At 40.0% G+C, this 26,837-nt stretch overlaps 13 protein-coding genes across 13 annotated transcripts; 4 read left to right on the plus strand and 9 right to left on the minus strand.

Annotated features, from left to right (window-relative positions):
- Positions 1 to 62: 62 nt before the first annotated feature.
- On the minus strand, positions 63 to 803 carry UBC6 (E2 ubiquitin-conjugating protein UBC6; the record flags this gene model as incomplete). Its single annotated transcript, XM_447487.1, has 1 exon — positions 63 to 803. The coding sequence occupies one exon, from the start codon at positions 801 to 803 to the stop codon at positions 63 to 65; it is 741 nt and encodes a 246-aa protein (XP_447487.1).
- A 740-nt stretch (positions 804 to 1,543) lies between these two features.
- PRS2 (ribose phosphate diphosphokinase subunit PRS2) lies at positions 1,544 to 2,503 on the plus strand (the record flags this gene model as incomplete). Its single annotated transcript, XM_447488.1, has 1 exon — positions 1,544 to 2,503. One exon carries the CDS (start codon positions 1,544 to 1,546, stop codon positions 2,501 to 2,503), a length of 960 nt encoding a protein of 319 aa, XP_447488.1.
- A 375-nt stretch (positions 2,504 to 2,878) lies between these two features.
- GVI51_I05291 (uncharacterized protein) lies at positions 2,879 to 5,053 on the minus strand (the record flags this gene model as incomplete). Its single annotated transcript, XM_447489.1, has 1 exon — positions 2,879 to 5,053. One exon carries the CDS (start codon positions 5,051 to 5,053, stop codon positions 2,879 to 2,881), a length of 2,175 nt encoding a protein of 724 aa, XP_447489.1.
- A 1,024-nt stretch (positions 5,054 to 6,077) lies between these two features.
- On the minus strand, positions 6,078 to 7,229 carry RAD51 (recombinase RAD51; the record flags this gene model as incomplete). Its single annotated transcript, XM_447490.1, has 1 exon — positions 6,078 to 7,229. One exon carries the CDS (start codon positions 7,227 to 7,229, stop codon positions 6,078 to 6,080), a length of 1,152 nt encoding a protein of 383 aa, XP_447490.1.
- A 938-nt stretch (positions 7,230 to 8,167) lies between these two features.
- Positions 8,168 to 8,806, minus strand: TIM23 (protein transporter TIM23; the record flags this gene model as incomplete). The annotated part of the gene is made up of 1 exon (XM_447491.1): positions 8,168 to 8,806. The coding sequence occupies one exon, from the start codon at positions 8,804 to 8,806 to the stop codon at positions 8,168 to 8,170; it is 639 nt and encodes a 212-aa protein (XP_447491.1).
- An 865-nt stretch (positions 8,807 to 9,671) lies between these two features.
- SMM1 (tRNA-dihydrouridine(20) synthase (NAD(+))) lies at positions 9,672 to 10,787 on the minus strand (the record flags this gene model as incomplete). The annotated part of the gene is made up of 1 exon (XM_447492.1): positions 9,672 to 10,787. The coding sequence occupies one exon, from the start codon at positions 10,785 to 10,787 to the stop codon at positions 9,672 to 9,674; it is 1,116 nt and encodes a 371-aa protein (XP_447492.1).
- A 304-nt stretch (positions 10,788 to 11,091) lies between these two features.
- Positions 11,092 to 11,499, minus strand: GVI51_I05379 (uncharacterized protein; the record flags this gene model as incomplete). Its single annotated transcript, XM_447493.1, has 1 exon — positions 11,092 to 11,499. One exon carries the CDS (start codon positions 11,497 to 11,499, stop codon positions 11,092 to 11,094), a length of 408 nt encoding a protein of 135 aa, XP_447493.1.
- Positions 11,500 to 12,437: 938 nt separating this feature from the next.
- Positions 12,438 to 15,098, plus strand: PHO91 (Pho91p; the record flags this gene model as incomplete). Its single annotated transcript, XM_447494.1, has 1 exon — positions 12,438 to 15,098. One exon carries the CDS (start codon positions 12,438 to 12,440, stop codon positions 15,096 to 15,098), a length of 2,661 nt encoding a protein of 886 aa, XP_447494.1.
- A 150-nt stretch (positions 15,099 to 15,248) lies between these two features.
- Positions 15,249 to 16,679, minus strand: URK1 (uridine kinase URK1; the record flags this gene model as incomplete). The annotated part of the gene is made up of 1 exon (XM_447495.1): positions 15,249 to 16,679. The coding sequence occupies one exon, from the start codon at positions 16,677 to 16,679 to the stop codon at positions 15,249 to 15,251; it is 1,431 nt and encodes a 476-aa protein (XP_447495.1).
- A 433-nt stretch (positions 16,680 to 17,112) lies between these two features.
- PRP2 (DEAH-box RNA-dependent ATPase PRP2) lies at positions 17,113 to 19,389 on the plus strand (the record flags this gene model as incomplete). Its single annotated transcript, XM_447496.1, has 1 exon — positions 17,113 to 19,389. One exon carries the CDS (start codon positions 17,113 to 17,115, stop codon positions 19,387 to 19,389), a length of 2,277 nt encoding a protein of 758 aa, XP_447496.1.
- A 1,623-nt stretch (positions 19,390 to 21,012) lies between these two features.
- On the plus strand, positions 21,013 to 23,919 carry GVI51_I05467 (ATP-dependent 6-phosphofructokinase; the record flags this gene model as incomplete). Its single annotated transcript, XM_447497.2, has 1 exon — positions 21,013 to 23,919. The coding sequence occupies one exon, from the start codon at positions 21,013 to 21,015 to the stop codon at positions 23,917 to 23,919; it is 2,907 nt and encodes a 968-aa protein (XP_447497.2).
- A 368-nt stretch (positions 23,920 to 24,287) lies between these two features.
- TOM40 (TOM complex pore protein TOM40) lies at positions 24,288 to 25,436 on the minus strand (the record flags this gene model as incomplete). Its single annotated transcript, XM_447498.1, has 1 exon — positions 24,288 to 25,436. The coding sequence occupies one exon, from the start codon at positions 25,434 to 25,436 to the stop codon at positions 24,288 to 24,290; it is 1,149 nt and encodes a 382-aa protein (XP_447498.1).
- A 629-nt stretch (positions 25,437 to 26,065) lies between these two features.
- Positions 26,066 to 26,524, minus strand: CSE2 (Cse2p; the record flags this gene model as incomplete). Its single annotated transcript, XM_447499.1, has 1 exon — positions 26,066 to 26,524. The coding sequence occupies one exon, from the start codon at positions 26,522 to 26,524 to the stop codon at positions 26,066 to 26,068; it is 459 nt and encodes a 152-aa protein (XP_447499.1).
- Between the last annotated feature and the right edge of the window lie 313 nt (positions 26,525 to 26,837).

A 26,837-nucleotide genomic window follows, 5' to 3' on the forward strand; every position in this document is an offset into this window, starting at 1 on the left:
AGAACCTATTGCCTAAATATTTTCTAAAAAAAATCCATTTAACAAGTAAAATATAGTCATTATTATTTCATGAAAAGTCCAACTAAAAACAAAAACAATGCAACACCAATATAAAACATAGAAGATGAGCCGTTTGGCTTATCATTATGCTGTTTTTCAAGTTCTTTCAAAGCTTGTTCAGCTCTGATTCTATCTTCTGGGTTAACTATATCTTTGACCTCTATAGCCTTCTCTCGTGCTGCCTTCACCAAGGGATCTTCCTTTTTTTCGAACATCGACATGTCTTTCTCCTCTTGCTTCCTCCTTTGTAATTCTGTTATATTCTTTTCTACAATTTCTGGAAATACCAGCTTGAACCTAGTGCTGTTAAAAGTGTTGTAGTACATGGATTTTTTGGCTAAAATCTTCTTCTCTTGTTGAGTGGTCGTAATAGAGCCGGTGGTACTCTCATCACCGGTCATGAAACTCAGCAGTCCGTTAAGGATTGTAGCCACAGACCAGCCGGGATTCCACGTATCCGGGTGGTAATCACTCATAGATAAACACAACCGCGTATTTTCTTTAAACCTACCATTTGGAGTAATCATTCTGATAGCAGGTGGCTTGTATGGGTAGTCCGATGGGAAGGTCAAAGTCCCGTGGTACTGCCCACCGTCATATGGTGTGTCTGGAGGACCACTGATGACATAGTGCCACTCCAGTATATTCTCCTCATTCGGTCTAGCAATAATAAATGGTGGTGGGTTCTCCACCATCATCTTATACTCCTTAGTTAGCCTCTTTTGAGCTTGTTTCGTAGCCATATTCCAACGATTCTTAATTGTAAGTTCCCTCAATACCAGCGATGCCAAATAAGCAAAATCAAAAATCAGAGCAGATCAGCTGTGAGCAAAAACTTCAAATGCTCCCGTTTACTATAGTGCTATGCAGAAACCACCAAAGCTCAAATAACTAAAGCTATAGTTACAAGTGTTTTGGAAAAGCTTGTAAGATCAACAAGTTTTCCATCGCTTGACGTATGTGTCTCTGTGAACATTCCGGGCTTTGTAATTCCACACTATCAGCCAGCAATGGGCTGTCTGTTGGGATGGGTCTCTCTAGTGTGATGAGATGGTTCCACAATGGAAAGTAATGAAGTCCCCCAAAGAAGCTTGAGCCGGGTAAATTGCAAGAAGTTACCAAATACCCTTATACGTAATATCATATGATATATTCGTTCTCAATAACATTCTTGTAATACCTCTTTACGATATATATCACATGATCTATTCTCATCTCAAATTTTGCAGAAGAAAACTGAAAAAAAATTGAAAAAAAAAAAAAAATTGAATAAGCTGCGATGAGCACTGGTGCGGGAAATGCCCAGCTCATCGCTATTGGCTAGGCGTATGCTTGGATGTCTAGTTGTAAAGAGGAATTGGATTGTATTGTATAGGTATTCTTTGAAGTGAATATTGTCAAAAGTTATCTGCTGTTATTTGGTGGGAGCTTTTGGGATAAGGTGACGATCAAGGTAGAGTTCGAAGAGAGGAAGTATTTAAATATGTCTACAAATAGCATTAAACTGTTGGCAGGTAACTCGCACCCTGAGCTTGCTGAGCTTTTGTCGAGAAGACTGGGCATTCCATTGTCGAAGGTCGGTGTGTATCAGTACTCGAACACCGAGACTTCAGTTACTATTGGTGAAAGTATACGTGATGAGGATGTGTACATTATACAGACGGGTATTGGTGCACAAGAGGTGAACGATTTTCTGATGGAGCTGCTGATTCTTATCCATGCTTGCAAAACCGCATCAGTGAGGAGAATCACAGCGGTTATCCCAAACTTCCCTTACGCTAGACAGGACAAAAAAGATAAATCACGTGCGCCAATTACTGCCAAGCTAATCGCTAAGATGTTGGAGACTGCAGGATGTGACCATGTCATCACCATGGACCTACACGCCTCTCAGATACAAGGTTTCTTCCACATCCCTGTGGATAACCTGTATGCAGAGCCAAGTGTCCTAAATTACATAAGAACTAAGACCGATTTGAAGAACACTATACTGGTGTCCCCAGATGCCGGTGGTGCGAAGAGGGTTGCTTCTCTTGCAGACAAGCTGGACTTGAACTTTGCTTTGATTCACAAGGAGAGGCAAAAGGCCAATGAAGTTTCCAGGATGGTCCTTGTCGGTGATGTTCAAGGTAAATCATGTCTCTTGATTGACGATATGGCGGACACTTGTGGTACATTGGTGAAGGCTTGTGATACTTTACTTGAACACGGTGCCAAGGAAGTTATTGCCATTGTAACACATGGTATATTTTCTGGTTCAGCAAGAGAAAAGTTAGCTAACAGTAAACTGTCCAAGATCGTATGCACAAATACAGTTCCTGTGGATATCGATCTTCCGATTGTAGACCAAGTTGATATAAGTCCAACTTTAGCAGAAGCCATAAAAAGATTACATAACGGTGAATCCGTGTCTTATCTTTTCACTCACGCTCCACCAGCCTGATCTTGTCTATAATAGAGGGACAAAAAAAATGATTAAAGCCATGCATTGTGCACATTATTATTTGTAAAAGAGTCATATACTAATTTAAGAACATTATTTTTGCAAGTACTTTTTAATTAGTTTTCATTGGAACTCGTAATGATATACATGGAATGGTCCTCTTGTTGAAGTACTATTAGTCTCAAAGCATTTAGAGCTACTGCACCCATGTGAAATGGTACATCACTGTACAAGTCTATTCTAACCAAAATACAGGGACATTAAATTTTTACGGCAAATTAAAGTATATTAAAGTAAAATTAAACAAAACTGAATATTAAAATTAGTTGCAATATTAAGTCAGAGTAGACTAATTTGCAAAAAGTGCATTAGATATTAGGTGGAAATGAACGTTAAAAATTTTGGTCTTCTTTTAGAATGTTGGGCTATCTTTGGGGCACATTTTGAATGTTTGCTTAGATTTGTTGTTATGTTTGAGTAGTTTGTTGTGCATTGTTTCTCCACCATGTCTTTATTTCTTAACCAGGTTTCATATGACATCAGCTTATTGATATTATTATTGTAAGCTAATTCATCAGATAGCTGTGTCTTTTTATTCTGGATTTTCTCACTATAAAACAAAACATATGCAGTTATTGGATTGTTAGGCTCTCCAACATGACTAGTGACAGCCTCTTCTGGAATTGACTCAATCGTTTCATCATCATACATTAGCCAACCGTATTTCTCATGCTTACATATAGAAACATAGTGACCATGAGTAGGGCTAGCACCAACGTGAAGTACTACACCAGTTAGTTCATAGGTCTTACACAGAGAATTGTCAAAACATGAACATACAGTCAGTGTTAATGGATATTCAATCTTATTGAAAAGTTTAGAGTTCACAATACCATCACACTTAAATCTTTTCAGATGCAATGCCAATGTCTTAGGTAGTTTTTCAAAGCCAACAGTTTTTTCTGCTTCTTGTAAGCCACAGCACTCATTACAGTAGAATTTGTTTGGACCACATAAAATCTCCCGTTGATAAAAACTTCTAAATGTATCTTGAATATTAATAGCTTCATCGTTTTGAATTTCGATGGGAAAATCTAAGAATGGCTCTTCATTGGCACTGACACAATCACATGTTAAGCATTTTATTCTGTTTAGCAGAACGCCTTCAAATTGGTCTTTCACAAAATCGTGTGATATCTCACATTCTTCTTCATTAGATGATTTCAAATAATTTGATTTATACTTACCAGCAAAATCACTAATGTTGTTCAATAAGAAATTAAGAAATTCATGAGCATCCTGCTGCATAGTTGAGTTGAAAAGAGGATTTTGTCTTTTCAGTAGTTTAACAAATTCAGCGGGGGACACAACACCAGACAGATATCTGTTCTCTGTTATGCATTCCATGATGTCCTTTAGTGCATAATAAAGGAAATGAGGTTGGTCTTTATATAACAAATGATCAATATTGATAACAGGACCGTGAATCAAAGCCAACTTTTTTCTTATTTCAATATTTAGGTCATTTGAAGATTCACTTACGTTAAAGTATGTCTGAGAGTATGTCTTATTGAGTTCAGGATTCCCAACAATTACTTTTCTGCAATCGCCGTGAAGTTTCTCTCCAACGGTATCAAAATAGCCTGCTGGTTTAGATTGCGGTTGGGATGGTTTACTTTGAGAATTAGTTGAGTCGTAGGTTGTATTTGAGTAAGATTCCTTGTCAGTGTCATCATCTTTTGGAGAGCTATCAGCGCTATACTCAGTGTAAATAGATTTATCACCTAAGTAACCACTGTCAGTAGCATTACTACTAGTAGTTCTTATCTTATAGAGATCTTTGAAAAAACTCTTTCTATTCTCTTTCTTCTTGTCATCATCAATTGTCTTATTTGATTGTGACTTGGTACTCAGCTCTGGCTGAGTGTTGGTAGAACGGGTTTGCGTTTGATGAGAGTTAAGACTGGTGACAGATTCATTTATCGATATAGCTTCTTGTTCCTGTTGGCCCACGACTTCGTTTATATAATTTCTTTCATGTAACGAATGGAACTCTTCCACTCGAACCCTGCTTTTCAATGGGTAGCGTTGTGGGAATTGGAGTATGCTTTTCCTGAATTCAGGTAAGTTATAAATACATTGTAAAACAGAGTTACAATAACAGGTATGGCCAAAATTTTCATATCCAAAGACTTTATTTGACCCATCACCAAATGGCATTAATTTCGTAACATTCGTATCCACTATGGTAGGGATTTGGGAGTCGTGTTCATATCGGTGTAGCAATTGTTCCTGTGGTATTGCCACATAGTTCCTAGCCTCATTTGCAAGATCATTATAATTTGTTGTACCATTGGCTAGATCATAGTCTGATTGGCCAATAATTGACTTCCGCTGGCTGGCAGCTGCATTAGGAATAATACGCGGTCTGTAGTTGTCTCCAATTCTCTCACCACTCTTTCTTTTAAAACTATCCTCCTTTTGCACTGGAGAACTCTTCCTGGAATCAGGATGGAAGTCAGGTGTGATATGTAATAGTTTCTTAAACATCACTGCATCGTTATGATCACTGTGTCTATTAAGGAAGTCTTACAAGGACGCTGTGCTAGTTTCAAAACTATGATTGACATTCATAGTCATTATATAGTAAGAGCATCAGAACTGAAATGAAGAAAGTTAGAAGTTTAAAGACAGTTTTGGCAGCTGAGGAAAGAAGATCTTCTGCTCGCATCGCAAAAAGTTGGTATCAGAGCAATCAGATAAGCAATACTGAAAAGACAAGAAACTCCAACACCCAGCCTACGCAAGGAAGATCGCATCGCCTGGGTTTCTCTACACCCACAACATTCTCTCCGTTCTGAACTAATCCGGTAAGGCCTGTTGAATCATTGGTACTATTCCTAGAGGGAGTCTTTGATCGCACAGGAGAAGATAGGACACACCCATCTACCGAAGATTGATGTTGTTGAGTCCTTCTGGTGAGAAACTTCCAAGTTGCGTAATTTTGAAGCTTTGGAATTCCTACGAAAGAGTCTGCAATTGCGTGATAAGATCAAACGGTGGTACTCAGGAAACTGACCAATGCTCGATGAGCATTCAAACGAAGATCATCGAGTTAGTACACGGTGTTGTCTAAAGCATCGAAAAGGGCATCGCATTGATTATCTAAAGCCAGATATCTTTTGACACCAGGAGTGCAGTGAAGACCAAAAAGTGGTAGTCTTGTGGAAGGGGGCCGTCCATTCCAGTGTTGTGGCTGTGTTATTATCTCAAATGTTTTGAAAAGCATTGCCAGAGGAATTTTTGTTGTAAGTGTGATCAAAATGTAATTGCTCTACTCTCCTTGCGGTGTAGAAGGATAATTCTATTCTATGAAACTCTTAGCTGTTAAGCCAATACTTACAATAATTGCAGGCTAATGAATACATATTGACTGGTGTAGTTGGGGAAATTTCTAGAGTATGATGATGGAGGGGTGGAAACAGAAAGTAAATAAAAAAAATGAATAATTAAACCTACTGATAAATACTTGAAAGAACAATTCTCCTTAAAAAGGTAAATATCTATTTTACATTTACTCGTCTTCTTCACGAGGGTCACCTATACCATCTTCGTAAATTGCAAATACACATTCTGCTTCTGGTAAACAGGGAGAGTCAACTACCTTACAGTATCTTTGGCATCCCTTACCCTTCTTAAAGCCCAGTCTTGTCGTTGATGAATGTGCCATGATATTACCCCCAATAGGTTTTTTTGGATCAGGGTTAAAAGACATACCACCATCTACCTGGGCTACCACTTGATTTGTGACTACAACAGCAACACCAAACTGGTCTGCCAATCTTTGTAATGCTCTCATAAATTTTGCCAAATGCATCTGTCTTGCACTTAATTCACCACGACCTGAAAAATCGGTTCTATACAAAGCCATTACTGAGTCCACTACTATTAAAGAAAATCGTGATTCACTCATCATTTGGGCAGCAGCATCAAGAAGCCTCATTTGATGGTCTGCATTGTATGCTCTAGCGTAAGCAACATTGTTTAGTGCATCATCGGGATCAAGACCAAAACGTTGGGCAATTGATACTAATCGTACTGGTCTAAATGTACCTTCTGTGTCTATATATAAACATTTTCCTTCACCACCACCCAGGTCCAGCGGTATTTGACATGTCACAGCAAGGGAATGACATAATTGCGATTTACCTGTTCTAAATTCACCGAACAGCTCTGTGATCGAACCAGTTTCGATACCACCACCTAGTAATGTGTCCAAATTCTTAGATCCTGTGGTCAAACAGATCATTTCTGACCTTCTCATGTGGAAATCAGCCGCTGTGACAAACCCCATGGGCACTAACCTGGCAGCTTCGTTTAACAGTCTGTCTGCTTTTGTCTCAGATATACCTTTGATCTCTAGTAAGTCTTTCTTGGGTGCATATGCTACAGCTTCCACAGTGTGGAGACCACTTTCTCTTAGTTTCTTAATATCAGTAGACGTTATACCGTTGACTTGCAATTTCTCGAGTGGAACAAATGACGCTAAGGCGGCATCTTCCTCCATGCCTTCCTCATATTGCTCCTGGTGAAATAACTGTTCGCCAGAGTTATAGTCCATTGACCTATTCGTAGAGGACTGTGTAGTTTCCGCTGGAGCTGTAGAGATCGGTGATACATTCACCTGTGAGTCAGGAACTCCGTGATCCTCATGTACTTCTGTCATGTTATTATTCGTTAAGGTAGCTGATTCCTGGCAAGTAGTTGGTATGGGTGTTTATATTTGATTATTAAGAATATTCACTAGATTCTATATCGTTTCTTATAGAAAGTGTTTGAAGTGGCAACTCATCGGATTTGATCACACGAAATTTCTAGAAGTGGTGGGGCAGGCGAAACGCGTAAACAAACCGAAAACAATAACAACAGAAAACAATAAGAATAAAAACGACAAATAACAATAATAATAATACCATTAATAATAGTTAGGAGAACTGAGTAATTAATTATAGGATTCTACTATCAATGTTGGTATTTTGTTCAGTTATTTGCAGTAATCTGTGAGCTTGTATGATAAGATACAGTAAAAATTATTGATTTTAAAACTACATTATGTACAAGTAGGTTTCTATACTAGTTATGAAAAAGTAATTAGTCTCTAGCATATGTTGTTATCCTTAAACTTTAAGGAAGACATTAAAAGCTTGGTGCAATGTTCTTCTTTCTATTGTTAGGACAAACAGGCATGAAAAGCCCTTATATATGGTAGTATCCAGGATTTTCTTTTTGTTAAGGCTAAGAAAAAAAATAAAAAATATAGTAAAATGCAATATATCCTCAAGTTACTGAAAGAACATGAAAATAACAGAAACAATTAACGTGAGTGTATTAGCGGTTGTGAAGGTGGTCAGAAATAATTAATGGGTTTAGAGACCTTGGTATAACAGAGAATCAAATAAAAAAAAACATAAACATGTCAAAAGAAAAAGAAAAAAAAAAAAGGAAAGTCAGTTTCCTTGGTGGATTCAGTTTTGGATTTTTTAGTACTTATCAATGACAGTCCATAATTCCATATTGGGTTGATTTATCGACCGAGTGAAACAATAACTTATTAATCTTTCAATTCTTTATATCGTCAAATTTATCTGAGTAATTGAATGTAATTCATTCTAGAACCTTATGCTTAGCGGCACTCCAGGCACCTGCTGTAGTAGCGACGATTGCAGAAGCGTAAGCCATTGGTTTTAGACCTTTGGATGACTTAAACAAAGCACCAGTTAAAGCACCAGCAACAATAGAACCTGGTGTGTCGTGCTTTCCTCTAAATGCATCGATAGATGAGTTAATCAAGTTGTATGACAATGCTAGCACACCTGCGTTGTTACCCAAGAAAGGACCTCTCTTTGTGACATGGTTCAGAATTGTATTCAATTGTAATTTACCTGGAGAGTTTGGAGGAATGTTTTTGACACCTTGAATGAAACCGGAGACACCACCAATACCTAGAGCAATCAAGTACACAGCACCTGTACCATAACAAAGATCGTCTGTCCAACCACGGGAAGGAATCAAACCTTGGGAACCTTCCATGGTCGAAAGTTGCTCTTCTTCCAGGTCTAAATACTCAACACCTCTCTCTAGACCAGCCAAAGGATGTAGACGTGCTGGATCAAGAGCACCAGGAGCAGAGATTAGTGTAGAGATATCCGTAAGTTGCGAAGAATCAAACCCAAGTTTATCATCCTTTTGCTCCTCTTTCTTTTCGACATTGCCGCCAACTTTTCCAAATAACCACGATGACATATTTCGTTAACTAATTTCTTATTTTAAGTTGAAGTGGAACAATGATTGTTATAGAAAAAAGTAATTGTGTTGTATGACTCTCGCTTTATGACACTCGTTATCCTTCTTTGAAATCAGCGGATAAAACAGAAAAACAGACGTCTATTGCTACCTTGTTATACGTCTCCTATTGGGAATTGGTTTAGTGAACAACTGGAAGCGAAAGATAACAAGAAAGTAATTGCTAAGTCCTTTAATCTCTGCCAAAATTTCAGTTTTTTAGCAGTTTTTTTCCTTTCCTTCCATTTCTTCGGTCTCTGGACGACCGAGAAACTGGCTTTCCTTCGCAAAAAGGGACTTTCGAATTGACTTACTCATAGTCTTTGCTGTAGTACAAAGAGATATGCACATGTGATCTATACCCGCTTGCTATAAATATAGTTATTGGCAAGCTGGTAAAAGCTAATTCCATATAGCAAGAGTATCAATATCTAATGATATTTTACTTTTATTTTCTTGGAAGTATAAATAATGGTATCTTCATTGCTGTTTAGCTTTTCCTTTACAAGATCCTTTTGGCTGATTGATGTATGAAAATTAGCTCGGTGAATAGTTGTGTCGTGATGGAGCCAGTTTCTATATTAATGAGTGCTGCTGATAGGGATAAGCTTGATGTTAATGCTCATGTTAAATTTATAGACTTGCCGGAGACTGGGCGGAAAAGACGCAGTTGGTTATCCCAACTGGAAGCGAAGAAAGATGCTGTGAATGCGGTACCTCGATAGATTTAGTTTCTAAATAGGGGTGTTCTATTCTATATATATACAATGATAAGTATTCTTAAACACTTATTTTCTCAGTTAAAGTGGATACTGTTTTTTGTTGTTTAATCGAGCTTAGGTTTTTTATTGGAATCTGACTCTACTTCCAACTCACGTTTTTGCTGCTTGGCCAGCTTCCTTTCCAACGCTTTCCTTTCACCTTCCTGCCTCTTTAGCAGCTTTTCTTCTTCTCTACGCTTAATCAAATATTCTGATGGGTCGCCTTTGGGTTCACCGTTGTCATCTATCAATGAGGAGATGTGATCCAGGTCCTCTACTGTCTTGCATTGTGCATAGTATTGGAAGAATTTGGATTTTCCTGGCACTAGCCTAGAGAGCATGTACTTGGTGTTTCCTATATTATTTTCATACTTCTTTGCGATCTCCAAGAATTCCTTCACTGTTTGGTGCCACGGTAGCACATCCTTTGAAAAGACTGTTGGGTTACTCTCAGCGGCTTCGGCTATCATACCACCGATTTCCGGGTTATACGAGAACAACTGCTCAAACTCCTCCCTGTGCCTTATCGCACCATTGATCAATAGTGACACACCTGCCTTCTTGCAAACACTGAATATACTATCTATATAGTCTCTGATCGGCGTCTCTCTGTTTCTCATTGGAGTAGTCCGGCAATGCACAGTCAAGTTCCTAATCCCTGTGTCACATATCATCTTCACCAACTCAAGTGTGGAGGCTTCATCCTCGAGCAGCCGTATCTTGCAGGAGATAGGTTTACCATGCGGTGTACCGACGTGCTCCACCAGCTCTTTTAGGATCGAGCACAGCTTTTCGGGCTTTTTCAGCAGCGCGGACCCCATCCCAGCGTGTATGGAGAAGTGCTTGGGGCATCCACAGTTCAAGTCTATGCCATCCACGTCCTGGATCACTTTCAAAGCAGCTTCCTTCGCCAGCGCCGGGTCCGCCGACCCGATCTGGAATATCAGTTTCCCGCGCTCTAGAGAAGGCACAGTGCGAAACACCAGCACACCCGAGGGCATCACGTAGTCCACAGAGCTCAGGCTGCTGTTTTCCACACGCTGTGTCTGAATCAGTTTCTTGTCTATTATCTCGGGCGACCACACCAGCCCAGCACCGTACTTCAGGGCCATAAGCCGCGTGGGCAACTCCCCAGCCCGCACCATCGGGGCCAGCACCAGCTTACCTGCATACATGTCCATTCAACTTAGCTCGTAGACATAGGGAAGGTGGGAAAGGCACCATGTTAAAAGCACTATTGGCTCCATTTCATTTGTAGTGCCAAATGTGGTGCGATGCGATGCTATGTGATGCCATGCTATGCGATGCTATGTGATGCTATGCTATGCGATGCGATGCGATGAGCTTAGAATGCATTTTTTCACTCACCACAGACGGGGGGCACAAGGTTGTAAAACATGATATTTTTCATTAAAAGGATATATAGAGTCTAGTATATAGTGAGTCGTAATTGGTATTTATGCAGGAGGGATAGTGTTTCCCATTTCATTTGTAGACGATAGGTTTATCGAATTTGAGGGCCATAGAGGGTCTTCTGTGATGGTGTTTGCGGCACCCGCGCACCGTCGAGCTCATAGAGTTCATAGAGTTCATGTTTGAGTTCATATTTGAGTTCATATTTGAGTTCATGTTCGAGTTAATGTTCGAGTTAGTGCGCGATAGACTCGTCGTGTCTGTGTAACTCTCGCACTGCACCAGCGGGGACACACAGCCACTGCACGAGCAGTCCTTCGCCTCTGTATCGCACATGCTGGAACTCAGCGACGTGATGGACCCCTGACGCGAGGACGCCGGCGTCCTCACGTTCAGCTCAGCTTTGTCGTCGTGATACACAAGGTGTGCCTCCAGTGGAGTATTTAGAGGCGTGTAGTAGTCGTTCATTGCTTCGCTCATATAGCTATTGATGATCTCAAAAAACCAGGATTGCAACAATTGGATGCTTATTATATATAGTCATCGAGATTGAATTGGATGTAATTGGACTTGCGGGGGGGCCATTGTGACGTAGAGAACTGCGCATAGAACGTATTGGATCATACGGAAACATGTCATATAGAGATAATAGAGACAATGGGGCAGTTGGCGGGGGGATTGTTCAAGGGGCACAGACATAACCGTAGGACAGACAGATGAAAATATCAGCACAAATTCTAGACCCCCCCCTTCCCCGGTTTCCAAACCTACGGAGGTACTACTCAACGGCTGCTAAATTGCGGGGGGCAATATGAGTGGCAGGAAACTTCGCTAGCTTGTGCCTCTCGCAGCTATACGAAGCTGCACACACCAATGCAATCCTCTCTGTGTCGGATAATTACCTGCGACACCGAGGGGGGTGTTGCCCTTTAACTCCTGTGCTTTCTGGGCAGTCGAAGAGGGCAGCCGAGAGAGGCACTGCGGAGAAACTCCTCAACGAAGAAAAGTGGAATAGATGTCCCCTCCGCCTGTGCAGAAGAAACCTCCGGGAAGACACTCCCATAGAAAGAACTCTACGTACGTCTCTGGGGTGTGGGGGGGGCTAGTAGGCCACTGGGAAACGTAATTCTCTTACGCTTCGTCGCTGTCGTCATCGTTGCGGGGGGGGGCGGGACGATGAGTTAGTGATGATTCATGTCGTATATAGTGTTATATGTGTACGTATATAGGTATATACATGTGATGCCGTATCGTAATACATGTATGACTAGAACTCTGGAGGGATGAGAGGGGAGGTTTCGCAAGCGAGGAAGGATGCAGTGCTACTACAAAACGGACTTGGGAGGACTGTCTCTAAGGTATATCCAGATGGTATCCAGATGCTAGGAAAGCATTAAGATAGAGATACACAAGGGGCGATGAAGTTCTCGCATTCGCTGCAGTTCAATTCTGTGCCGGAATGGTCGTCGAAGTACATTGCGTACTCGCAGTTGAAGAAGTTGATCTACTCCTTGCAGAAGGAGAAGTTGTACTCGTCGACGCCTGATCTCAGCACCGCGGCGTCTGAGTCGAGTGAGTTGCAGCCGCTGCTGGATGTGCCAGAGGATGAGAATAGCTCTTATGTGAGGAGGTTCGTGCAGGCTCTGGACCACGAGGTGAAGAAGATAGAGAAGTTCTACCTGTCGCAGGAGACCGGTCTCATTGCCAATTACAACGAGTTGAAGGATGACGTGCACGAGTATGAACAGGAGCTCACGTCCGCGAATTTCCTTTACCCGTCCCAGTCTCTAACTGGAGCAGTACCTACTGGCGGGAATGCAAAGAAACTGCGCAGGAGGAGGCTGAGTAGCACGTCCTCTATGGAATCCAACAACTCGGGCCTTCCTTTGTCTGTTGACTCCGCACCGGGTGCCATCGTGCCTCCAGAACATCATAGACCCTCCATAGAAGCACAGAAGTCCAGATCGAGCACGGTAAACAACAACTCTTTGAACCTGTCCAATTTCGAGCCCTTGAACCCACAACTACAACACAAAGTCACTTTGAAAAAAAGGTTAGTGATGGTATACACCCAGTTGTCAGAACTAAAGGACTTCATTGACTTGAACAAGACTGGTTTTACCAAGATCTGTAAGAAATTTGATAAATCATTGGATACAGCAATAAAAAAACCTTACTTGAAGCAACTTGAACTGAAGACACATGTGTTCAACCCGGAAACTTTTGCTAAGATTGAACAGACTATAAGAGAGACAATTATCACTTATGCCAGATTAAGTGAAGACCAATTGCCCATCACCATTGAAAGCATCTCTCAACAAACCGGGAATCCTGATGTAGAACACCAAGCATTGGCTCTGGAGGAAGACGAGTTGGTTGATTATGAGAACGCTGAAAAAGAGCTATCTGAACACTTACGTGATCATGTAGTGTGGGAAAGAAATACAGTATGGAAAGATATGATGAACCTAGAGAGAAAATCTCAGACAGCAAAGACCCAGGATAAAGGACCAGGTTCCTTTGGACAATTCAGGAAGAAGAAACTGCTAATCAAAGAAACTGATGATGGAGTCGCCTTTGAAACCGGTACGGATGCAGCCGGCAAAATTGTGCCTCCAGTGACTATTTCCGATGCCGTGAGGTTACCTCTAGTGAATTATGTGAAACTCTTACTACAGTCTCAAAAAGCAGTTAGTTTCCTATTCATATTTTCAATCTTTTTGATCTTGCTAAAGTCGTCACCCTTTGATGACATTAAGCAGAAAAACTGTTTTGCCATTTTAGTATTTGCATCCCTACTTTGGGCAACTGAAACAATCCCATTATTTGTGACGTCACTACTAATTCCGTTCTTGGTTGTGGTTTTGCCAGTATTGAAAGATCCAAATACTGATGGGCCAATGTCAGCCAAAGATTCTTCCCAGTTCATTCTATCAACTATGTGGTCTAGTGTAATTATGCTTCTTTTAGGTGGTTTTACATTAGCAGCAGCCTTGTCTAAATACAACATTGCTAAAGTACTATCAACTTATATCTTGTACTCTGCTGGTACTAACCCACATTTAATTTTACTAACTAACATGGGTGTTGCATTGTTTGTGTCTATGTGGGTGTCTAATGTGGCAGCTCCGGTTCTTTGTTATTCAATTATTCAGCCAATGCTGAGGACACTCCCAACAAAGAGCACATATGCCAAATCCTTAATATTGGGAATTGCACTTGCTTCTAATATTGGTGGTATGGCATCCCCTATAGCATCTCCTCAAAATATTTTTGCTATTGGTGTAATGGACCCACCACCATCCTGGGGGGAATGGTTTGTGGTATCTATTCCTGTATGTACTGTATCGGTCGTGGCGATCTGGTTGCTGTTAACGTTGACTTTCCCATTGGAGTCCTCCTTGAAGATCTTAAGATTACATCCTACCCATGATCCTTTTACATTAAAGCAATGGTTTGTGTCCATTATTTCTATCACCACAATCGTTTTATGGTGTCTGTCCAATAAATTATCTGGTGTTCTGGGTGAGATGGGTATAATTTCCATTATACCATTAGTAGTGTTTTTCGGAACAGGACTTCTCACTTCAGATGATTTCAATAACTTCATGTGGACAATAGTGATTTTGGCAATGGGTGGCACTACTCTAGGTAAGGCAGTTAGCTCATCTGGTTTACTATCAACTATTGCGTCAATGATAAAGGAATCCGTTGAAAAGCAACACATCTTTGTAATTGTGCTTATCTTCGGTCTCGTAATCTTGACTATGGCTACATTTGTTTCGCATACAGTGGCGGCGATGATCATAGTTCCTTTGATGGGTGAAATAGGATCTGATCTCCCTGGTGGGGACCATTCTCGTCTGCTTATCATGGTTGCAGCATTTTTATGTTCAGGTGCAATGGGTTTACCAACTTCTGGATTCCCCAACGTAACTGCAATTTCAATGATTGATGAAGTAGGAGATCGGTATCTGACCGTTGGCACTTTTATAAAAAGGGGTGTTCCCGCTGGGTTTATCACTTATTTTGTTGTTGTTACGCTAGGATACTCTTTAATGAAACTAATTGGCTTGTAAATGAATAAAAATAGTTATCAAGAAGTTTCAAATTTGCATATTCCAGGAGATATTGTCTTGATGAAAGATAATTTCGTATTGTATTAATTTTATTAGATGATGATATATTATTTAATGCATATTTATTAGTATTGGACTAATAGTTTGATGTTAGCAACCAAAATATTTGTTGTCGACAAATCTTGTTAGGGCCCAACTTGCCTTCTTGTTTTTTATTTCATTTCTCTCGACGACAATACCTGCTGTAATTTTGATCCTATTGCCAAACGCGTTTATAATTCTTCTAATACCTAGTTCTGTGGCCATGTATACTAAAATATGGATGTTTTCTATATCGACTTTGTGGTCTAGAAGAACTTGTACGGCCATAATCATAGCAGCACCACTAATGATCTGAGAATCCATTATTAGTATTTTCCTGTATTTTGAGATGTCCTCGGGGATAAACTCACAGTGCAGTTGTGGCTCACCTGTCAGGGAATCAGATTGAATTAATAGCTTACCAATTGCCATGGCTGGGAAAGCCTTTTTAACAGCTTTCATAAAACAATCGCCTGATCTAATTGTGCTGATAGCTGTAACTTCATCAAAGCAGCACCTACGTTGGCCTGGTACACTGAATCCATCTGGAGTGATAATAGTTTCTGGTTTCTGAACAGGGATATCATTGAGTGTATTGGCTAGTAACAAAGTTGCAATCCTATCAAATTGGAAGGAGAACTCATCCCTATCGACATTTCTGTCCAATAAAATAGTGTGTATGGCCTTAATTTGATTTGTCTGTGGAAGAACCTCCAAATTCTTATAATCTGATAATGGACCAGTTCCAGATTGGCCTAATTTGACAAGTTCTGTCATGTGCTCTTCAGATTTCAGTTCTAGTTTTGATTCTATGTGCTTAATTAGCAGCTTTACAGCAACTGTGTTATCAGACATTGAAGGTATAATAGCATCAGCTTTCGCCATTGTTGGCTTAACGTACTTGACAGCATCGGGTTTGACATATCTTTCCCATTGTAATAAACAGCCTTGCAAATCTCTTCCTCTTGCAACAATATCTCTCGATAATCTTCTAGCCAAACAAATGTCTAAATCAGCGTCAACATACACCTTTAAATCCATCAAATCAAGTAATCTTTGATCATATAATGCATAAATACCTTCTAAGACGATAACACTGGCACCATATATAGGGATCTGCTTGTGTGGATCTCTATTATGGTGGGTAAAACTATAGACGGGAATAGAGGTTTTCTTACCTTCTTTCAAGCTCAAAATACAGTCATATGCCAAATCCAAATCGATTGCATTAGGTTCATCAAAGTCGTACTCGTTATTAAACGCACGCTCCCGTTCTGCTTCATTGAGTGGTTTATAGAAATTATCCAAGGAGATTAGCACAGTCCATGGAACATTAATAGATGAGACAATCTTATTGGCCACACTGGTCTTACCTGACCCAGACGTACCACCAACACCGATGATATAAGGAGTAGTCCATGGCGGAATATATTTGTGTTGGTCATTCAAATGAACACTACTACGTCTAGCCTCAGTAGAGTTCCCGGTCATATCATGCATTCCTGATGATAAGCTAACAAGTTACCCAAATGATAATTGGATAAGGTACGTTTAAGTAGGGCAATATGGAACGAAACGCCTCCGAATCTGAAATATTAGCTCCAAGAAAATCTATGGCACCTAACTCTAGTAACAATTACCGTCTTACTGAAATCAGTACAATTTTAGTCTAGTACCCAATGGTTAGTTTAAATCCCTGTTATAAGACTAGGTTTAACTTTAAATGTTCAAATATCTATTTTTGACCGGCTTGAATTTTGCGATGAGCATCGAGTCGATCAATTTTTCAGAAATTTCTTTTTTTGACAAAATAATAGGGCATTGCATTGTTTAACATTGGTTTGCTAATGGTAATGTTATGGGGAAATTATCATATTAACATACTTATTTGATTCTCTGGTTAATAGAAAGCTCATTGGGAAGAATACTAAAAATGAAATCTGAGCAAGACAGGAACCGATCGAAGAACTGTAAGTCAAGATACGGCCCGCATAGAGATGCTAGCGGTTCAGGGACGCAAAGCAAAGGCAACCATGTAAAAAAGTCAACATCCAGATATAACAAAGGAGATAATTGGGAAGATAGACAACTAAAGCATGCTTTGAAGAATCCTAAAGTTGATGATATTGTTGTTGCAGGCCAAGAGCAGTATGATTTTGTATTTGACAGTGATGCCATGATAGACTTCAGCAAAGAAGATGAAATTGACGGATACGATGATGAGGAATACGAAAAGAAGCTGCTAGAGGCTTTAGACAAGGAAAGTGCCCGTGTACAATCAATGAAAGACTCGAGGAAGAGCCTTCCAGTATACCAATTTCGCCAAGAGTTGTTGGATGTTATTCGCAATAATCAAGTAGTCATCATAGTTGGTGAAACAGGTTCTGGTAAAACTACTCAGCTGCCACAATACTTGGTTGAAGATGGCTTCACGAAAGGTAATAAGTATCAAATTGCGGTAACTCAGCCGAGGCGAGTAGCAGCTACGTCTGTTGCCGCACGCGTAGCTGATGAAATGGATGTCAAGCTTGGACAGGAAGTAGGTTACTCTATAAGATTTGAAGACAAGACAACACCAAATAAAACACTTCTGAAGTATATGACTGATGGTATGCTATTACGTGAGTTTTTAGTAGATCGCACTATTTCTAAATACTCATGCATAATGATCGATGAAGCCCATGAACGGACAATAGCGACAGATTTACTGTTAGGATTAATCAAGACAATATTAAAAGACAGACCAGATTTAAGAATTATAATTTCTTCGGCCACAATGAATGCGGCGAAATTCTCTAAATTTTACGATGATTGTCCCATTTTCAAAGTACCTGGTAGACGGTTTCCAGTGGATATACATTATACTCTACAGCCTGAATCCAACTATCTAAATGCTGCTATTACGACTATCTTCCAGATCCATACTACACAAGAACTGCCTGGTGATATACTAGTGTTTTTGACTGGACAAGAGGAAATCGAAACAATGAAAGATAAGTTAGACGCCATCATGGCAAAGCTTGGTTCAAGAATACCACAAATGTTAATAACACCAATATATGCTAATTTGCCTCAAGAGCAACAATCAAGAATATTTCAGCCAACTCCAGTGAATTGTAGAAAAGTTGTTCTTGCAACAAATATCGCAGAAACTTCGCTTACTATTGATGGTATAAAATATGTTGTTGATCCTGGATTTGTCAAAGAGAACTCCTACCTGCCAAGTGCTGGTATGAGTCAGCTATTAACTGTTCCTTGTTCGAAAGCTTCGGTTGATCAAAGGGCTGGTAGAGCAGGTCGTGTCGGCCCTGGTAAATGTTTCCGATTGTTTACCAAGTGGTCTTATCAAAACGAGTTGGAGATGATGCCGAAGCCGGAGATCCTGCGTACAAATTTATCACAGACAGTATTACTTTTACTATCGCTGGGAGTTAAAGATCTTATAAATTTCCCATTGTTGGATAAACCAACTATCCCCTCCTTGAAGAAATCGCTAGAAAATCTGTATATCCTGGGGGCATTGAACAGTAAGGGTCAGATAACTAAACTTGGTAAAATAATAACAGAGTTTCCTTGTGAGCCTGAGTTTGCAAAAGTTTTATACAGTGCAGCTGTTGATGAGCGCTGTACTGGTGTCTTGGAGGAGTGTCTGACCATAGTCTCAATGCTACATGAAACTTCCTCCATATTTTCTGGGCAGAAAAAGGAAGCAGTTGCTGCTATTATAGGGGAAGTAGAAAGTGACCATATGCTGTATTTAGAAGTATACAATCAGTGGAAAAATGCCAATTACTCGCGTATGTGGTGCCAGGATCACAAAGTCCAACACAAAACGCTAAGCCGTGTACGTAATATCCGGAATCAGTTGGTCAGATGTTGTAAGAAATTGAAATTGGACAGCATCGAGAAGACAACATCTGAGTTAGATGTAACAGAGAGGGTTACAAAATCGTTTATTAGTGGCTTCCCAGCAAACATTGTTCAATTGGGTACAATGGGTTACCAAACAATGGGGAAATCCACTGGAGGTTTGCCAATAAACATACATCCATCGAGCGTCGTATTTCAAAACCAACTAGACTCGAAGAAGCCACCGAAGCACTTGCTATATCAACAACTAATGTTGACATCAAAGGAATATATACGTGACTGTATCCCAATTAAAGAAGTGTCCTGGTTAAAGGAGATGGTTCCGCAACTATTCTCGTAGGGCACATCAGCACATTAACGAGAACATAACCTCCCCCTCCTCATCTTCCCCTCCTCAACTCACAACGTCGTCTGACTGTCGGAAGCATCATTGCATATTACATTACACTAGCATACGCACTTTTTGCGTTCATCCTTCATGGAATACGTTGAATATCATGGACTACACCGCTTTTGTTCATCATACTGTTTTGTGTGTCGTTCCCGTCGGCTAGCCTCTGCGGAATTTCTCAAAGATCTCTGATCTGACGTTATGTTCTCTGTGATCCCCCCCCCTCGCATTTCTGAGAGTTGCAACAGAAAGCCTCGTACATATACGTGATTTCTGGACTGACCTGCCGTCTCTCTGTTATCCCGGTTAGAATGATTCCATGCACCTTTGTACGCTTTCCCACTGCATTTCTTTTGACTCATCCCGCACTACTTCTGAGCTTGTGTGTTTCTTTTCGCACATTGCTTTTCTTAGCCCTTGCCCCTTCAGCTGAGACACATGCGTACAACATCTGCTCTATGTTCTTTTTGTACTTCAGATTTGATATTATTACAAGAAAGGCCCGCAGAGTGGAGTGGGCTGCATTCTCCTGCAAAAGTATGGAACACGAGCACTACTCTTGCGTAATCTCTGCTGAAGGAGCCCTCTCCCACTTCCCCCAGTCAAATGACGTATGGTATTTTTCGCACTTTGCGGTTTGCGGCCTTTTCTGAGTGTGTGGTCTCGAGAAGTTCTTCTTCTAGTCAATGAATAGGGAATATGGAAAAATTATTCAGAAATTTTCCGGTAATTTTCCCTCTGTGTGCAAGGTAATCTGTGGAAGTCACACAGACACACAGAAGGTTTTCTGTCAATACACAGTCACTGCCGTAGAAGCGGAACATTGCTCACAAGGGGTCCTCTTCACTTTGCTATAATTTTCGGAAAAACCTCAGCAAAGGGTCCTAACTTCCATATTTCATAACTGTTACTTGCTATGTATTTCACCAATATTGGCTATTGAAATACCAAGTTGCTAAGAAAATAGTAGAAGCATTACGGCATGGGACCCTGCTCCCTCTCTTATTAGGGTGGTATTTGGCAATCTAAGAGATTTTGGGCAACGATATGTGTGAGAATGGGAGGGATATTGTTCATAGTGGGGCTAATCCTGATACAAAATACCACGTTATTGACTAAAGGGGCCGTACAAACACTTGTTAATACTTTAGATTCTTAATCACTGAAAAAAAAAAAATAGAATGAGAGAGTATTGACAATGCCTCACAAAGGGGAACCTTTTTTGGTCAGTGGCATTAGAGAGCATCATAGATATTTGCTGAACTAATGTATAATTGAGACATCAATCAGTCATTTTAATCGGTTTTTGGTATTGACTTTGTAATCGATTCTGAGTGCTTTGTTCTTTTCTTTATTGATGCCCGAAAGTTGATTATAACTACACTTTGACTTTAAAAGCAGGATATAAAATAAAAAATACTACCCTAAGAATAGGGATTAGCTGACTACATACATATAAGAAAATAGTATTTGATCTGGTGATTTGAAAACTTTGTATGTTTTGTACTTCGGGAATAGGGTACGGCCTTATTATTTTATTTTATTTTTTGTAAGGCTTTTGGAGAAACCTGAATGGAACAGATGGCGGCGAGACCAGCAACAGCGATGGTGAAGAATTCAATGGTGCATGGAGTCACTCGAGTCGATTTGACTGCTTACTCTGCGGAATCATTTGAAAATGCAATCCAGTTTTACTTGGCATTCCTTGTGCTGGACGAGCTAGACCAAAATGAAGACGGAGGTGTGGTCCTTGCCAATTCCCATGTATATATCAAGATCAGTTATAAAGAAGATGGTGAGATGGAGCGTAAAGTGAATGATAGGCTCATGAACCTAATAGAAAAGACGACGTCGGGTGATTGGCGTGCTGTGTCATCTAACGTGCTTGTATATACTGTTGATGACATCGGGTTGGTGAAAGAAACATTGAAGAGGATTGGGTTACCACATCAAGCATATCCAACAGAATTGACACCGGCACAGATCTACACCTTAGATCCCCTTGGAAACGTTGTTGGTTTTACTGGAAACAAGCTAGCGATAGCCACCGAGATACCCTTTGTACTACCAACCGAGGAGGATGATGAATCAGAACTGTCATCGAAGGAATCTTCCTACACTAATCTTACGTCATTGATGCGTACAACAAGTGGCTATCCGTCCCTACCTTTTGGGCACTCAAGAACACATAGAAATATTGCAATACTGACATCGGGCGGTGATGCACCCGGGATGAACTCGGTGATAAGGGCTGTTGTAAGAACAGCATTATTTAAAGGATGCAGAGTATACATAGTTAGAGAAGGTCTGGAAGGTTTAGTAAAGGGATACATAGAGGAGTTTTTTTGGGAAGATGTAGGTGGATGGAACAGTCAAGGTGGTACAAATATCGGTACAGCTAAAAGTAATGCATTTTTACAAAGAAGAGGCAGATTATTGGCTGCCAGAAACTTGATCATTCATGATATAGATTCATTGATTGTCTGTGGTGGTGATGGATCATTAGCTGCTGCTGATATCTTCAAGCATGAATGGCATTCGCTTATTAGTGAATTATTGAGCTCTCATCTTATTAAGATAGAGCAATTGCATTCACATAAACACTTAACAATATGTGGAATTTCAGCATCGATAGACAATGACATACCCGTTACTGATGCAAGCATTGGGGCATATTCTGCTCTTGATAGAATATGTAAAGCATTAGATTACATACAGGTAACAGCTGAGTCTACATCGCGCGCATATGTTGTAGAAATCATGGGTGGAAACTGTGGTTGGCTAACATTACTCGCTGGTATTGCAACAGCTGCAGATTATATATTCCTTCCAGAATGTCCTCAACAAAAGGAGGACTGGCGAACACACCTTCAGAGGATTGTTAAACGAAATAGAAGGAATGGAAGACGTAACACATTGGTTCTATTATGTGAGGGAGCTGTGGCTGCAGACTCTACCCCAATTACCTCAAGAGATGTTCACCAGGTTTTATCTGAGGAGCTTGATATAGATACGCGTATTACTGTCCTAGGTCATGTACAAAGAGGTGGTGCACCAGTTGCATATGACAGAATTTTAGCTACATTACAAGGTGTCGAAGCCGTCAGTGTCATTTTGGAGTCTACACCTGATACACCTTCTTACTTAATTGCTGTAAAGGAGAATAAAATCTTGAGAAAAGATTTGCAGGATGCTGTGCGTCAAACATTTAAGATATCCACTTCCCTCAAGGATAGAGAGTTTGAAAAGGCATTCAGAGCGAAGGAGGCGGAGTTTATCGAACACTATCATAACTTTCTTGCAATAAATGCTGCCGATCAAGATAAGAAGTTAGTCAAATCAGCTTCACTTCTGAACATTGCAATAATTAACATTGGCGCTCCTGCAGGAGGCATGAACTCTGCTGTTTATGCAATGGCATCATATTGTATGTGGAAAGGGCATCGGCCCATTGCCATCTATAATGGGTGGTCTGGTCTTGCAAGACATGAGAGTATTAGAAGTTTGAAATGGTCCGAAATTGTAGGATGGCAGAGCCGGGGCGGTTCTGAAATTGGTACAAATAGGGAAACACCAAATGAGGCAGATGTTGGTATGATAGCATATTATTTCCAGAAGTACAAAATTGATGGTCTGATCATTGTTGGTGGCTTTGAGGGGTTTGAGTCTCTTAGACAACTAGAGAAGGCACGTGAACTGTTCCCAGCATTTAGAATTCCAATGGTACTAATCCCTGCCACATTGTCAAACAATGTTCCAGGAACGGAGTATTCACTTGGATCAGATACAGCACTAAATTCATTGACTGAATTTTGTGATAATATCGGTATTTCATCCGCCGCTACAAAGGATAAGGCTTATGTAGTGGAAGTCCAAGGTGGAAATTCGGGATATTTAGCTACTCTCACCTCTATTGCCATCGGTGCATGTGCGACATATGTACCGGAAGAAGGTATATCACTGGTGCAACTTTCAGAAGATATAGAAACTATTTCTAAGTCATTTGATTGTGTTCAAACAGGTGATCACGCTGGTAAGATTATTTTGAAAAGTCAAAATGCATCTAAGGCAATGAGTGCTGAAAAATTAGCTAATATTATTACAGAGGAAGCTGCTGGCAAATTTGAAGCAAAGTCTGTTATACCGGGCCATTTACAACAAGGTGGTACTCCAAGTCCAATTGATAGAACTAGAGCAACAAAACTTGCTATTAGAGCTGTTGATTTCATACTTGAAAAATCTAAGGTGCTGAAATCTCAGGATGATGTGATATATGAACACACAAAAGAACTGACAGAATCAGCAGTGGTCCTTGGGGTCAAAGGTAGTAATATTTTATTTACATCAGTTAAGCAATTGTACTTATTTGAGACAAATGTTCGTGATAGAATGCCCAAGGTTATACATTGGGATGGGATCCGCACGTTATCAGATCATATGGCAGGAAGGAGGAGAATCTATGAAGATGAAGACAATTAAATATCCCAAATATTCATAATATGTAAATAGCATAGGATAAGTCGCATAGCAAGTTAGTAAAGAAAAGATGTTATTATATGATTTCAATTGTTACTGAAATGAACTTTTTATACACAAGAAATAAGTACATTATATGTTTACTAATAAATGAATGGGAAACAAATAAAGAAGGCAATAAAAGAAGTGTAATAGGGCAACCACAATATCATTAGTTATTTGCATGCGATATTTGGTTGGTTATTCCGAAATATGAATGAAGTTGCATTCGATTTCTGTTTGATTTGTTTTTGATTTATTTTTGCGACGTCATCATTTATTGCAAGTAATCTAGGTTGAATTCTGATAGAATTGATTGGCAAAAGTCAACTTTACATTTCTGGTAGAGCTTGCAATGGGTTACCATCTGCGTCCAAACCTTGTTGCATCATTAGTAGTTCTTGGTTACCAGCCGTTTCGAACTGTAAACCACAGCCAATCTTACTTTCCTGTTTGAATTGATCAATTTCACCACAGAACAAAACAGACAATGTTGGTAAGATCTTTCTCTCCAAGAAACAGCCAATCTTACCGTTAGAGTCGACGGAACCACGGTAAACGGATTGTCTATATTCGTATTTAGCACCAATGGTAGTGGAACCTTCGATGGTTGGTTGAATACCAATTGGAGTACCCATAACTGGGTCTGTGATTGGAATCATACCGGCTTGTAGAGTCGTTTCGATACCGGCTTCAACATTTGGGGCAACCTTTCTCCAGAAAGAGGCGACCAAAGCACCGTTGGCTTGTAATTGACCAGAGAAGATCCAGTCTTGCTTTGGAGAAACGTAACGGGTCAAATATGAGACACCACTGTCTGCTGGAGTCTTGGCATCGGCTCTGGAGTACAAGACCTCTAGACCGACAGCCAACTGTGGGCTGATACTTTGTAGAAGAGAACCGACATAAACACCGGTCAAAGTCCCGTTACTAGAAATGGATGGATTTAGAGACTTGAAGTTCAAAGAGGAATCAGAAGCCTGGTAATCTTGCTCCAGTTGGCACATAGTTGGTTGGCCGTTAGCAATTTGTAAGTTGATCTTAGATATGTTGTTCTTGTTCCAACCATAGTTCATTCTACCGGAAAGGGAGAAGTCATTATCGATGTTACCTTGCATGAACAAGTTATCATTTGCAAATAGAGCAGAGAATGCATAGTTTGGCAGAGAGGTAGAGCCAATAGAGAAAGTGTGAGAAGTTTGGAAAGCTGGGTTCAAAGTGAAAGCCTTGTTTAGATCAGCTCTTAGACCAGTGAAAAAGTATTGCGACAAAAACACATCTCTGGAGACTTCTTTGTTCAAGTTTTCCACAGTACCTGGGTTGACCAAGGATAAAGATTGTCTATGAGCATGTAGTTGTCTGTAAGTATCAATGACAAAACTAGATAGCGGGTTGGCGGACCAGAAACTGGACTTTTCCCTGTCTTCGTTTAACGAAATTGGAGGGATAGCAGTTATTTTGGAAACTTCTGGAGCAGACATTTTTTGATTCTCAAAATATTATATTGGTATGGATTTCTTCTCTTGTACAAGATCAAGCTGGCCGTTTCGCTTACTTTTTTTGTTTTCTGTTTCAACCAAAAGCGTCAGAAAGGTAAGCTGGTAGTTCTCTTTCCTGTTAACAGTCCTATGTTCACCAGAAATATGAGGCAATTGTTATAATATGTACTCTACGACTTATATTCAAGCTATACATGTGCTATTCGCCCACTTTCCGCCTTATTGCCTGTCTGCCTTCCCGCTTCTTTGGATTTCGACGGATTTTTTTCCAGGAAGGATTGGGCTTTTTGTTGTTCTGTACGGTGGTTTGTCATGTGATATAATATCACCTTCTTTTCAGAACTACTATTTCTTTATACAGTAATTGGTTAAAGACGGTCATGTGTAATACGTTGTCAGTTACTTCTATTCCATTACTATATAATTTATATATATATGTATCTATTAATGCATACATATAATTCTGTCTGCTGCTACAGCGTTATTATAGCCTGATACCATTGATAATTATACAGTAGTGTTTTGCATCAATGAAGGGACTGGTTATTCGTTTTGGTTTTGCGCTACAATTGGTTGTGGAGGCAGGTCATTCATATCTATCTTTTTACATATTAATTCGTTATCTTTTCGATACGAGCATCAAGGTCCCTTAGCACCTTAGCCTTCACTCGTAGTTGCTGCTCCTTATCAGCAATTATATTTTCCCATTCTTCTATACTGTTGGCTAGCAGGTTTCGTACTTCTTCGTTCTCCTGTAACAAAGCTTTACATCTCTTTATTCTATGCCTTATAAACCCAGTCGAAGTTTCTAGCTGGCTGGAAACATTGTTAGGATCCTTCCGTATTTTGTGTAATGAGAAGAAAATACTGGGAATAAACTCTGCCGGTGGTGTGGTTATATCACTGCTGCTGTTATCTTTTGTCTTCTCCAGCTTGACTTCCGGTTCTCGGTCGCTTGCAGATACAAGCAGCGTACTTATCTCCTTTAGTCCATCATTGTTGAGTACCATATTCTCACTAATTCGATGTATCTGTATCCTATATTTCGAGATTAGTCTTGGAGCTGTCATTCATTATGCAATGACTATCACTACCTGGCTTCACCGTTTTATCATTTTATAACTGTAGAACTCATTACAGTTAGTCGTCGAAATGTATAAAATCATAAGGTATGTTGTACCAAAGGTCCTGGAATGTAGTGTTACCTTAAGAGTAGTATATTTTATTAAGTTGTATTAAACAATTTTTATGCTATGCATTTTACTTGGAGCCATTAGTGGCGTCATCTTTACGTATACATTCGGTAGGGGAATTACCGGCTCGCCCTGCTGATGAGAGGAACTAAATTTTAAATAATAGTACAAAATAGGATACTCTGAGAAA

This window comes from Nakaseomyces glabratus, chromosome I, assembly GCF_010111755.1.
Source record: "Nakaseomyces glabratus chromosome I, complete sequence".
Classification (NCBI taxonomy): domain Eukaryota; kingdom Fungi; phylum Ascomycota; class Saccharomycetes; order Saccharomycetales; family Saccharomycetaceae; genus Nakaseomyces; species Nakaseomyces glabratus.